The 13,966-nt window shown below is 40.6% G+C and overlaps 1 protein-coding gene across 8 annotated transcripts in view; it reads right to left on the reverse strand.

Annotated features, from left to right (window-relative positions):
* ARMC8 (armadillo repeat containing 8) overlaps positions 1-13,966 on the reverse strand; it is a 142,277-nt gene that overhangs the window by 66,739 nt on the left and 61,572 nt on the right. For 7 of the 8 annotated variants that reach the window (XM_075546866.1, XM_075546861.1, XM_075546865.1 and 4 more), the window contains 4 exons: positions 8,259-8,330; positions 6,114-6,256; positions 5,923-6,020; positions 3,554-3,646 (listed from right to left, as the gene is read on the reverse strand). In XM_075546866.1, coding sequence (XP_075402981.1) covers positions 3,554-3,646; positions 5,923-6,020; positions 6,114-6,256; positions 8,259-8,326 — 402 coding nt within the window. In that variant the 5' untranslated portion in view covers positions 8,327-8,330. The remainder of the gene's footprint in view (positions 1-3,553; positions 3,647-5,922; positions 6,021-6,113; positions 6,257-8,258; positions 8,331-13,966) is intronic. The other variant, XM_075546864.1, reaches the window with a different exon arrangement.

Consider the following 13,966-nt stretch of genomic DNA (forward strand, 5'->3'; position numbering starts at 1 on the left):
AGACATGTTCATACCAATTTTCTAAAAGAAAAATATGGGGAGTTGAGATAGTTAAGGTTGGTTGTGCCAACCTGGCTGATAAACACATGTGGGATCAATTGAAGGGTGGAGAGATAAATGGTTCGGTTCTCAGGTCTCTTGCTTTCTGATGGTGGGACCATTGTGCAGCTGCCTTAGCCAGTTCCCTGCTTCAGCTGGCAAGGCTCACTTCCTGCAAGACATCCCTGAGGAGAAACCACATGGACCTACCCCAGTGCAGCCCTGGGTGCTGGAGCAGCAATGTGGAGACCCCTGCCAGTGCTGAGATGCTGACATGCTCACTTATTCGGCTTTCCTCCTGCAGTCGGTGTCATTGCATGTGTTCTGTGAGATGGAGGAGGACTTTGTAGACTCCTTTGTAGGAGAACTTTGGACATATAGGCTAATGTTGGACTTATAGGCTTGGACAGCACTGGGTTATGATGCTTTCTTAATTTACACTTACCCTTTATAGAAAACTCTCTTATACACATAAGTTTCTGTGGATTTATTTCTCTAAAGTACCCAGACTAACACATTATGGTGCCTTGGGAGTGGGGTACTGGAGAAACAAATCATCAGATGCAGAGTAGATGTTTGTTTGACGTCCGCCTCATGCTAGTTTTTCTTTTTTGTCGAGTCAGAGGTCAGATAGGCCACACTGTTTACTCGGTTGTTTTCTGGGGAAAATATGGGATGTATGAAAATAGAAAGCCTGTAAGCCTTCTTGTTTTCTGCAGTTAAAATATGATCTTTAGATGGGTTTAGGCCACGCCTGAAAAGAAAGCTTTGAAAAGATATGCCCCACCCAGTGCTGTGGAGTACTCAGGAACCAATGGTCTGTCTGAAGCTGGAAAAAACCTGGAGCCATGAAGAAAACTCCCCTCTAGGACTGAATGTTAAAGGGAGCCTGAGAGCAGCCTAAAATGCTTGCTAGGTGACCACCTGGATCTACTTGTTGAGTGGAAGTGGGAGAAATGCAGCAATAAAGAGGCAGGTTGAGTCTGGCCACTGACACCTATGGACTTGGTTTACAGGAAAAAGAGGAAAAGACAAGAACAGGTTGACTGGTCTAAGGTTCATAACCTATCATGAGGGGGCAAGCTTACTGATTATTTGTGAGAGCCCATGGTCTAAAGACAAGGAGCCCAATGGGCAACCAGGGGAGGCTGAGTAAGACAGCCCACATTGAGAACCCAACCAGATGAAAAGATTTTTGAGCCTGTGAACTGTTGCATATTGTTGCTGACTTTAGGGATGGCCTGTCCTGATTTGACTTTGCTTATGGATGCAGACTTCACAAGGTTCCAACTGGAATGAAGATTTGTCATGTCGAAAAACATGATTAGCTCAGAGCACTGGGTTGTTGTAAGTGGGCAGTATAGAAATTGGATACCCCAAATTAGGGGGATAACGGCAATGAAGTGGTTGGCTTACAAACTTTCATAGGTGGGGAAATATAGTCATAGGACTAAGGTATAGGTGTTACTTAACTGGAATTGTTAAAGAATTGTTGGCAAGGGGTGGATTGAGATAGTTAAGGTTTGTTGTGTCGACCTGGCTAGTAAACACATGTGGGATCAATTGAAGGGCAGAGAGATATATGTCTCTGTGAGCCTTGCCTTTCTAGTTCTCAGGTCTTTGCTTTCTGATGGTCGGACCAGGGTTGCAGCTGCCTTAGCCAGTTCCCTGCTTCAGCTGGCAAGGCTCACTTCCTGCAAGATACCCCTGAGGAGAAACCACATGGACCTACCCCAATGCAGCCCTGGGTGCTGGGTGGAGACACCTGCCAGCGCTGAGATGCTTACATGCTCACCGATTCGGCTTTCCTCCTGCAGTAGTCGTCATTTTGTGAGATTGAGGAAGACTCTGTAGGTTGGTGTTAGACATATGAACTAATGTTGGGTTTATGGGCTTGGACAGCACTGGGTTGGGATACTTTCTTAATGTACACTTACCCTTTATATAAAACTCTCTCTTATAAGTTTCTGTGGATTTGTTTCTCTAATTTACCCAGACTAACACAGGAAATGGTGATATTTCCATAAAAATAATTTACTACAACCAATGATCAATATTGCTCCTGGTACATGTTCTAAAAGTTGTCTTTATTTGGTGAAATCTGTGACTCTTCAGATGATCCAAATAACAGAGTCATGAACATTTGAAATTAAAATTATCCGTGGAGATCAGCCAGTTCAAGTTCATTCTTTTTGTCAAATGGGAAATGGTCTGGAGAAGGGCAGAGGACTTGCCTAGGACTAGAAAAGCAATAATCAAATTTAAATACACTAGCTCTTGGTTCTTCTTATAGCTCTTGGTTCTGTATACTTTCTGCTCCACCACTCAGCAGTAGAGGAGATGAAGGAGACACACAGGCACACCCCATCAAAAGCATTCAGCATATGAGGGAGCATCAAAAATTTATGGACAAAATCCATTTCTTCAGTTCTCATGTTGCATGACCTTTTTTGAAGGCCCCTTGTACTATTTCATTTGTGCCTTTGTTGCTCAGAGGAAGTTTTGAAAAACAGTATTTTCATCATTTACACAATTACATTGCTATGAAAACCAATCTGTGTTAAGTAGCTTATATTCTAAACTCAAAAATAACTTAAGAGTATGTATAAACAAAGTCTCAATGAAAAATGAGATTTTAATTATTTAACTCTTTCTCCATTGAGAGACGCCAATGACAAATGACATTAGTTCAGATGTTGTTTCATTTTGGGAGGTGGACGTGCAGGGTGAGTTTCAAGAGCTTGCAATCTGTTCCTGACTTACAAGGCCCCCAACGCTTAGGTTAGCACTCCCGATAAGCTGTGAACAGTCTGCACTGGGCTCCAGTAGCTGATCTAAATGACAGTAATCAATGTCCAACAACAAAATTCTACTTAACATGTCCCAGTAACTTTGTGCTTTGTCAGGACTAAGGCTTTTAGCTTCATCCTCGCTCAACCACAAAGGAGCTGAGTGTAGCTCATCCAAACAGGAAATGATCTCAGGGTCACAAGGCTTCCTCAGAAACCTCTGTCCTCATATGGTCTCCTCACAATTAATTTTTGGGTCAAAATCAAAGGATTAAAGCAAAGAACGCCAAATTACAACTAAGGAAGCAGGCAAAAGGACTCAACGTTAAAAATGCAAAGCAGATCATGCCTAACTTTTATATCCTGTGAGTACTACTTGTGAGTTTGGCAGTGCCAAGCTATCTTCAGTCCAGCTATCTACCCCGGACTCCAGACCCACATGTGCAATTGCTTTCCTGACATGTTGTTTGCATGTCTGCAGCTGCTTAACAAAAACAACATGAAGAAGCTGCACATGCACTATTGCAGAAGAGCCTTCATGCGGTGTGGAATGAAAAACGCAAGGTGCAGCACGTACAGGACAGAACATTTCGAAGAAAAAGGGGAGGACCAAGTACAGACACAGGTTCTGGTTCTACAAGCACAGACACCCTCCACCCCGTGAAGCATATCTATGAGGACATGCCAGCCTTTACACGTCAGAGGACGTTCCCTTTGGCTCTCACCTTACAGCAGTGTGAGAAGATCTGACAGATGTACTCCTGGGTGTAGCGAGACCTGCTGAGCAGCGCCATGAGGTGGGGTATCACTGTGGCATCCTGGAGAAGCAAAGGGGAGCACAGACAAGGTCTCAGGCAGCAGGAGTGCACGGCACATTACGTCCACGAGCACAGACAAGCCTCTTTCAGGAAAGAGTCGAACAAAATGAAACTAGCACGGTCATCCAAGCCATCTAAGCACAGGGCAAGGGAAGAGGCTTTCAAATGTTACGCATGACAACTCCACTACGTAGAACACGTCCCTATACACAAAGTATTTGTGGCAGCGCTGTTTCGTAACAGAGGAAGTTCTCACTTTCCTCTCCCACCAACAGCCTACAACCCTACAGTAACACTAAACGAATGACAAATCTTCTCAGAAATCTACTCCGAAACTGAAGTGTGAGGGAACTAAGAAGATATCGAATAATTGCTAGTTTAAAGTAGGAGTAATTATATGAAAAGAAACCCGGACAACTTGGACTGTGAGCTGCTACGGTGTCACAAAGCGCTAGGACCTCTCATAGTGCCGTCTGCAGAAGGTACAATGGATTTATGAGGCATCGCTCTTTGAAGAATATGAAATGCAGTTTGCAAACCTCTGAGGTACAGAACTAAGAGCTTTCATAATTTAGACCTATCCTTCTACGTGACATGAGCCACAGCCTCACTGACAGACCTAACTATCATTCGGAACCAGAGAGCATGTGTCTGGGAGGGAGTCATGTGAAATGGCCCCTCTCCCTACTTTCTTTATGCCCCTTGACGGCTTATATTCTTGAAATGTTAGGAAGGTTTGAGTCTAGATATGCCCTCTGATTCATGTGTGTCTGATTTGGCACTCTGATCCTTTTGTTAGCTTAGAGAATCACAAAATTTGTGATTCCTAGCATGTATTATATTTACGGAATTGCTCTGTGAAATGAAAAAGGATTCATATGCACACACACAAACATCTGGATAGTGTGGCAATGTAAAACATATGTCTTACTATGGGTTACAGGTAAAAGCGCACAAAAGCATTGACTTGGGTAATTTTCATTAAGAAAGTCCCATGCAATCAATACAACCATTATGGAAAACAGTTGGTACTTCCTCAAAAAAACTAGAAACAGAAATACTTCATTATCCCACAGTCCCACTCCTATCTATATTCCTGAGAGGTCTGACCAAAATAACGTGGACAGACTTTTGCACATCTTGGTTGACTGCAGCACTATTCACAATAGCAATAAAATGAAAACAGGCAAATCTTTCAACAGATGAATGGATAAGCACAGTGTGGAACATAGATGCAGTGGAAATACTATACAACTAGAAAGACTAAAGACAGGTCCCTGAAACATAGCATGGATGTACAGCAAGGACATAAGGCTGAATGAAATAAGTCAATACCAAGAGGATAAATACTGTCTAATTCCACTTTTATAGGAAACAAGAATATATATATATATATATATATATATATATATATATATATATATATATATATATATATATATATATATATTAGGAGGGCTTAAGAAGTTCACTAAAAATTTCCATTATCTTTTAACTGTTTTTCCACCAATTTTTTCAAGCAGCTTGTTTACACAGAGGTCAATGTTCATTGGTGGGTTACACAGTGGATGAGTTGGGGTGGGATGGGGGAAGAAATCACCAGTAGCACTGAATGTGGGTGTAATGAGCACAACTTGACCAAAGTAAACAGACACAAAGACCCATGTAAGCCAGAAACAGAACCACATCCTCACAGTCCACAAAGCTTTTGAAAGCCATTGAATGACGGAAGATCTCTGAACTCTCTCAGACTATCATCTGATTCTAGCTTGTCAAGTTAGCCTGTCCTCAAGCTGGTCTGGTCCACCTCTCTCTAGTATAATAGTAACACCGATGTCCTGCCCCATCAGACTGTGTTCAGTCCACTGTCTTCCTCTGTCACACAGATCTTTCCTAGAAAGGCCTCCTTCCTCTCTACTTCTCTAAAGTGAATTGATTACTCAAGATCCAAATCCCAACTTCTCTATAAAGCCAAGTTTGCTGAACTTTTAACATAAAGCAGGCTGAACTCACAGCTCACTTAGCATTAAGTTCAATGCCTTAATTTGTATACATAAAGATAATGGGACTTGCGCAGAGTTTGAGGCTTTCTCTTATACTTCTTTCTATTTTACATAGCCTAGCACATTGGACATTAGCAAATTAGCAAGAATTTAAATAGTTCTTGAGAGTTTTCTGGAACATAACTCTGTTACATCGCATTCTGAGATACCATGCAAATTAGGGTAAAATGCTTGTGAAATGGAGCGGATGACACAAAAACATTTGAAACTCACTGTGTACAAGAGCTCCTCGGGAGTGACAGGGCTGGTGAAGATGGTGCGCAGGCACCGGAGGCAAGCTTCAATGAACCTCAGGTCTGGAGACAGTAGTCCTAGCAATAAAAACCAGATTGGGCACTCATCCTTTCAAGTGCTAACTAGAAAATACTACAAATGGATTCTGATCTCTACTTGCACATAAATACCTTGCAGTAAGGCAGGTATGATATGGCAGTCCAGGAGAGACTTGACATTGTTTTCTGTACCCATAGCAAGACTTCCCAACACCACTGCACATTCGGTTTTCAGTTCTGTGCTTGAGGACTCTTGCTGAAGCAAATACAACAACCTAGAAAGAAGGAATTTGTCACACGAGACATTAAAAAACTTATCCAAAAGAAAATTAGCAAACACAGAGGTGGGCATGCGGGCCATAGAAGGCCCACGAAATCATCAGTACCTGCAAACATCACACGCCTCACCAACAAGCAGCTCCAGCCATCAAGTTAGGGGTGCGTTACTGAAACGCTTGACCAGTGCAGCTCGTGAATGATGTTATAAATATCTAAACGGCCCTTGGCAGAAAAAAGGTTCATGACCCACCCCTGAGCTAAAAGTAGTATGACAGAGAAAGGCTATCAATACATTCCCTCACACTACTTAAGATGTGAATTATCAAGCTATGTGAATCCCTTGAGGAAATGGCAAGTCCATTATATTAGCTGCTAATTCAAGAGAGGACCATCTAGGGGAAAACCTTAGAAGAGACTGTTTTTTAACTTTAAACTAAAAAGAATACAAAACATAAAACTGTCATCTAATCTCCGTTAATCAAGGTTCTAATTCTGAAAGTTGTTTAAACATGCTGTCTGTAAAACAGATTACCGTCCGCGCTATCCGCCATTTCCAGTGGCTATTTCCAGAACAGGAGGCGTTGCCGCATCCAGAACTGCTGGATTTTCTACTCGGTCTACATTCAGAAGTGGACCCTGGAGATTACTTAGAGCCTTGTAGAGCTCCTCAAGCAAAGGGAACTCTCCTTTCTTCAATTCTCCCATCTGGAGAAGCAGGAGCGTCTCCTGCTTCCATGCCAGCCCAGTGTGTCAATTACTCCCTAGACTTCAACCCCCCCACCACCTGTAACCAGCTCAAGCTCCCTAAAAGCACTACCAACTCACTTTTCAATTATCTCAGTTTCTGACATTTTACATTTATGATAATAGTTTAAAATCTACTAGCCAACTACTTTGGGCATTCATGACATACTCCTAGCAATAAGGAGGGCTGAGGTGGGAAATGAAAGGGACACTGGCTATTGCAGATGTGGGTCAGCTTGGCTGGGCCACGATTCCATTATTTGGCAGTCATGTAATAATGTAATCTGACAGCTATGTAACGACGTAGTCACTCTGTTTTGTTTGTTTTTTTTTAAATCATTTTTGGGGGGCTCATGCAGCTCTCATCACCATCCATTGTGTCAAGCACTTTTGTACATATGTTGCCATCATCTTCAAAATTTTTTCATTTTGTGATCTGATGTGGTCGTCTTCCATTTGCACATATTGCCAATTTTCCCATAGCAGCCTGATTTTTGGAACCTAACCAGGTCAATAAGTGAGGAGTGGAGATTATATATATAAAATCCAGTGTTCTAAGACAAGCTGCAGAGAATTTAGTGGTTATTAAAGCACTAGTATACATGTGGGAGATTCAAAAAGTTTTTTGGGGAAAATACATTTTTCTTTTAAATTCATTTTTCTTAATTCAGTTTTTCCATGTACTTTTCGAAAACTCCTCATATTTGGGCTAAGTGTGTTTAAAACATTAAAACCATTCATCCTGTATTAAAAGAGGAAAAAAAACAGAAGATAAAAAAGCCAAAACATCAAAAATTTAGAACAACTGGACATACACGTAGTTCTAAGTAGCAAAGGCAAAGAGGAAATTACCTTATTGGCACTGCCTGCCAAAAGTAAGTTTACTGTGTCATCAGAAGATATGAATATTTTTTTTAAGTTCTAAAAAGAGGAATTCTAAGAAATCATTATCTAATTACAAGAAAACACTACCAGGGCTCTGGGGAAAAAAGGGAGACTTTAGAGGCTCAGGTATGTGCACATAGTCATCTATACTACTCTTTTGATGCAAGGCCACCACAGGTCTTCCCGAGCCTCCACATTATGAAAAATTCACTGTTCATTCCATTCTCTGGTACGCCAGTATTCTTAAGAGGTACTCAAATATGTCGAGACATCATTTGTAAGGAGTAAAAGGCTTTTAAAAGTGTAAGAGACAATATAGAATAGTATGGGTCTTAGGGTGGAGAGTAGAGGAGGAGATAGCAATCGTACCTGGGAACAGCTCCTAAAACAATGAGGTTGGCTTTCTGCTTGTTGTTTCCAATTACAGCATTTTTCATGTCTCTGAATTTAGGGGAAGAGAAAGAGGTACAAAGTATGTTGAACTGTTACAGAAACATTAAAAATCAACTTTGCTTTTTCATTACACAACTTCTTGGGTTGGCAAGCACTGACCTCTTTTACCTAGAATACCAAAGAGCGGGGATGGGCTAGATGCTAGTGACAAGGGAGCTCTGAGGGGCAGGGTCTGAAGGACAGGGGCACAGTAGAGCCGGAGGAGGTGGGAGACATCCTGAGACCTGGCAAAAGACTCCCAATACAAAGAAAATGGAGTTCTTTGTAAAAGGCCACCATCTTTTAAAGATAAAGGAGTGTAAGTCTCTTACTCTCCCCCAGCTCTGGGAATGGGGAGCACTAGCAACTGGGCTACCAAATAAATATGTATTTGATTTTATTTCAGGAACCATGCTCTCCTCCCTCCTTTCTCTTTCTCTGGCTTCATTTGGACCAACTCTTATGCTTCCATTTTGCTACCTTTACTGTCTTAAGGAGCCTTGGTACACAGTAGTGAAGGGTGGTTCAAATCCATCAGCCACTCGGAGGGAGAAAGATGCGGCCGTGTGCTTGTATAAACATGCCGACCGCTTCAGAAGGCACACAGGGCAGTTCCACTCTGCCCTAGAGGGCTGCGGTGGGCTTGGGGTTTGTATTGCCCAATTAACTGCACCTCTTTAGATTTATATGAACTCTTAGAGAAATAGTCAATTAGCATCATTATTATGAAAATAACACTTGAATAGAACGCACTTGTTGGGTATTAACATCTTTTTCCAGCATAGGTATGTTTCCATGTTTCCATTATTTACTTATTACAATCATAACAAGGGATGGGAAGTCCTTCTTGTGCCCTAGACGCATTACAGGAGTTTGGCTAGGTGTTTATAAATGGACAGTAAGCAGTTTTGAAGAAAACTGGTGCTTCAAGAATTGCTATTTTTTGTCCTGTGGGCCAAAGGCAGAGGACACTTTTTGTCGAAAGTAATACATTCTAAAAAATCTTATCGCCAACAAAGTGTGACCTGTGGCATTTGGGCTGTCAATGCCACACAGACAACAGGCCACATATGCAGCGTCTGCATTCACGCCACTTCATTCAGCTTTCTAGTATAATCATAAAGGAGCAATTACAGATGATGACTTTCTTTTTTGTTTCTTCTTTATATTACAGGCAGGAAAGCATTATATTATTTTTAGAGTTTCAGTAAGTAGTTACAGTACTATGAATGTCAGGATGGTACAAAGAGTGTTACAGAATACCTATAACCAGAGAAAATTAAGTCTAATAGCTTTAAGACCATTCCTATATCGTTTTGAAGATTTGGGCTCAACCATTCTTTTCATACCCCAAATAAGCTCCCTGTGCTCCCCATCTGTCTCTCCTTTGACTTTCCTCCTTCCAGGTGGCAGTCAAACCAAACACACTGCCATCGAGTTGCTTCTGACTGAGTGACCCTGTGCTCTTGGTGGGAGCGGACAGCCTCATCTTTCTTCCTTAGCGTGGCTGGTTGGCTTCAACTGCTGGCCTTGAAGTTAGCAGTTCAACACTGACTTGACAGTGCCACCAAGGCTCCAACCTGATGGCAGTGAACTTTAGGCAGCAGAGCTCTGTAATACATATTTTTTTCTTTGCCCTTCGAAAGTTATAATCCTTTAAAAGTTCTCCAGCCAGCCAAAGCACAATCATGTAGGAAGGAGGGACATGGGAAAACAAAGTTATTTTTTAATGCATACATGAGTTGTAAGAGTCAGCAAATATTTCCAACATCAACCAGATGGTGTGGCGTTAAAAACGCTGGTAATAATTAACCCTCTCTTCAATTGGTGTTGTTTTAAAAAAAAATTATTCCAAGAAAAACCCACCCACCCTTATGTTTTTAAATAGTATTTTCACAATTGTTACATCAAACACTAATTGGCTGGGTTTTCCTTCCATTACTTCAGTGCACTGGGGGAGGTTTTTTTTCCCCCTGGTCCTGATCTATCACTCTTTGTAGACTACCCTTCAGACCCTCGCCACCTACTGTTCAGAGCTAAGTAGCAACACCCTTTTGTCTATGGAGACTACACTGCGTAAAGCTGATTGAAGTTTTTAGCAAGTTCTCTCACACGCAATTATAACATGAAGTAATACAAAAGTCTCAGGCAGCAACGCATGGTTGAGAAGAGAGGATTTAAGTGTCTAGGTTCCTGTCTCCTAGGAGGCCAGCTATTTCTTTGAGAGGCTTACCTCCAAATGATCAGCCAAACGTGGCAGTTTGTCATTTACTTTTATCAGTCTCTCTTCTTAACATGAACAATTCAACTCTGCCTGTACAACCACCCTATATTGACAGTCCAGCAGCTATCTAGTGAAAGCCTGTTCTAGGCCAGGTGCTACCCGAGGAGCCCTGATGGCGTAGTGATCACGCAGTAGGTGACTAATTGCAAGGTCAGCAAATTGAACCACCAGCTTCTCCTTGGGAGAAAGATGAGGTTTTCTATTTCCATAAAGTGTTACATTCCTGGAACCCCACAGAGGCAGTTCTGCCTTCTAGGGGTGGCTATGGGTCAGCAGTGAGTATCCTTCAACTCTCAGTCAGCCCTTACACCATCCCAGATTTCTGCCCTTTCTTCCAAAAGCAAATACAAATAAGGCATGTCTCCTTGATATCTTCTGAACCTATTGCAGACACCTAAACTATACCAAAGTTAATGTTCCAATAGATAAAAACAAATACATCCCATCCCAAACTAACTTTTCCATTCTCTTAATAATTTACAAAATGATATGAAGAGGTAGCCAACAGCTATATAGCAAATGCTTATTAGGGATAATATAAACAAAAAGTGTTGTTACAGTTGTAATAATAAGTGAGTAACGAAAATATAACAATGCTAGATGTTACCACCCAACCATTGTATTCTATTCAGGTGTTAGTTTCATAATAATGAGACAAGAATTATCACATACACTCATCTTTAGCAGACCTAAGCTAATTTCTGAATTAAAGAATCAAAGACTCAATCATTTAAGAGGGTAATCTGTACAAATTAATAACTCCATTTTCTCAACAGTGTGTTCAATTCTATACTATTGGATAAATGAATGTCACTATCAACAGAATTGCTTTTTGCCCCAGGGGATGATTAATAATGTTCTGTGTCATTAAATGATAATGAGGTCTCTAAAGTGAATCAGAGATGCCCATAAACTATAGGTATGTGGGCTCAAATTTAAACTTAATTCTAACCCCAATCTAAGAACAACTAGTTCTTAAGACATGGCCCTGCTTGAAGCTCACCCTTAAATTCAAAGATCGCTGAAGATGAGTGCTACAGCAAAGTATGATGAAGGAAGTAGCTGGTATCCAACTAACAGAAAGAATAGTGCCTGGGGTTTAAAGGGTTTCCTTCAAAGGAAGCAGCCATTTAAGTGAGGCATCAACAAAATCCACTTGGAAGAAGCAGCCCAGACTGTTTAATCCAAGGATTGTAATTAATAAAATCCAAATCCGAACAAGGGAATGGCATCAGAGCTTATATTTGCAGAAGGTATGTATGACAGAGGGAGCCCCAGATCCATGTCCAGGTGCCCTACATGAACTATGCCTCTGGTGAACTCCCTCTGACCATAGTCGAAGCCTGTGAATAGCCTTGATATCAGACAAAGTATTGTAAACTCAATTATGGCAAATATAATTACCGTATATACTCGAACATAAGCCGGCCCGAGTATAAGCCAAGGTACCTAATTATTACCTGGGAAACCAGAAAAACTGATTGACTTGAGTACAAGCCTAGGGTGGAAAATGCAGAAGCTATTGGTGAGTTTCAATAATCAAAACAAATGAAAATAAAATTACTAAAAATTGAGACATCAGTGGGGTGATGTATTTAAATATTTATTTCAAATAAAAAACATAAATAAAAGGACAAGTCATTTAACATTAGTAAACCAGCACAGTAAGTGGAAAATAGGTTCAACAAAAACAATAAGGTATCAACAATACCTTAAGAGTATTATTCCCTGAGCTCAATCAGCAACCAAGCTAAAATGTAAAGAGTTAAAATCCTTCAAAACTGGATTCCTCATCATCATCTGTATCCCAATGCAGAGCTTCAGCTGGTGTGAGGTCATCATAGACGCTGTCCTCGCTGGGGTACCACTGACCCGTGTATAAGCCGAACCCCCGTTTTTCAGCACATTTTTTGTGCTGAAAACTAGGCTTATTCACAAGTCTATATGGCAGGTTAAAATGTAATACCTAATCATTTGATCTCTTTTGACCCATTTTAAATTTATTCTAGTTTTTATTATTTTCTGCTTTTATCTCCCTTAAAGTTTTTTCTCTGGTATATTTTGTTATTGTTGTTGTCTTTTTTGGGTGGTGGTGGTAATATTTTCTACTATATGAAATCCAAGACAGGTAAATCTAGAGAGATAGTCACTGGATTAATGCTTATTGGGAATATGGGAGGGGCGGTTGGGAGGAAAATGGGAAATAATGAGTACAAGAAAGTGATTATAGTGATAATTCACCTCTTTTAAATATAACTGACCTATGGAAGTGTATGATATGTGAGTTATAAGTCAAAGCTATTGATAAAAAGAATCAAAGAGGCGCGTGGAATTCAACTGAAGCTTCTTCAGTTCAGAATATAGTTATTCCTCATTCCTTCATACTTTCTTCTGACTAATTTTGCTCATCCTTTAGGTCAGGTGAGCCCTGACATCATAGTGGGTTCTAACACTGGGTTGCTAAAGGTCAGTAGTTCTAAACCACCAGCCCTTTCGGGGGAGAAAGACGAAACTTTCTACTCTTGTAAACAGTTACAATCTCAGAAATCCACAGAGCTAATTCTATTCTGCCAAAACTCAATGGCAGTGAGTTTGGTTAAGTGTTCTAGGTCTGAGCTTAGATACCAATGTCACTACCTCCAGGCAGTATTCCCTGGCACTCCCAGGTCTGGGCTAATCACGGCACATTCCCCACTTGGTTAGAAGTCTGTCTGCCCTTGAGAGGCAAGAAAGTGAGTCTGACCTGAAAAATTCAGACGTTGCTATCAATATCATTAAAGATGAGTGATTCTAGAAATTTTACTTTGGAAATCCTTATTTTATAATATGCAAGCTCACAACTATCATCTAAGATGAGAACAATAACAAAACTATGCAAGTTTTATATATAACTTTAAACTTTATGAAACAATCCAAATCCTTGAATTTGGAATTATCATAGCCTTGAATAACAGCAACCCATTTTACAAATAAGAACATTGCAACTCATAGTAGGGGCCTTTTTTCAGAGGCCCATATTAAATGAAATGAGCAAGTCTCAACCTATGTTCTTGTGCTAAATGGTTTGTTGATTGTCTCCAGCACCTTAGGCCTTTTTATCAACGTAATGATAGAAAAGATAATTCTGTAAATATGTTTCCTTTTTCTGCCTATAAACAACAAAGTGTTTTCTAATTTTTAGTTAAAAACATCCTTTTCCTGATCTAAGCTATGTGGTTTCACAACTACTAACTTTTAATATAGGGGAGAAAAAAAGAAAAACACTACTTGTACATTCTACTGAAACTCAACCATTCGTATCTGGACTCAGCAATGCACGATGAAGAATACAAAAGCATCATCTAATGAGATACCTGATCTG

The sequence above is a fragment of the Tenrec ecaudatus genome, chromosome 4, assembly GCF_050624435.1.
Source record: "Tenrec ecaudatus isolate mTenEca1 chromosome 4, mTenEca1.hap1, whole genome shotgun sequence".
Lineage (NCBI taxonomy): Eukaryota > Metazoa > Chordata > Mammalia > Afrosoricida > Tenrecidae > Tenrec > Tenrec ecaudatus.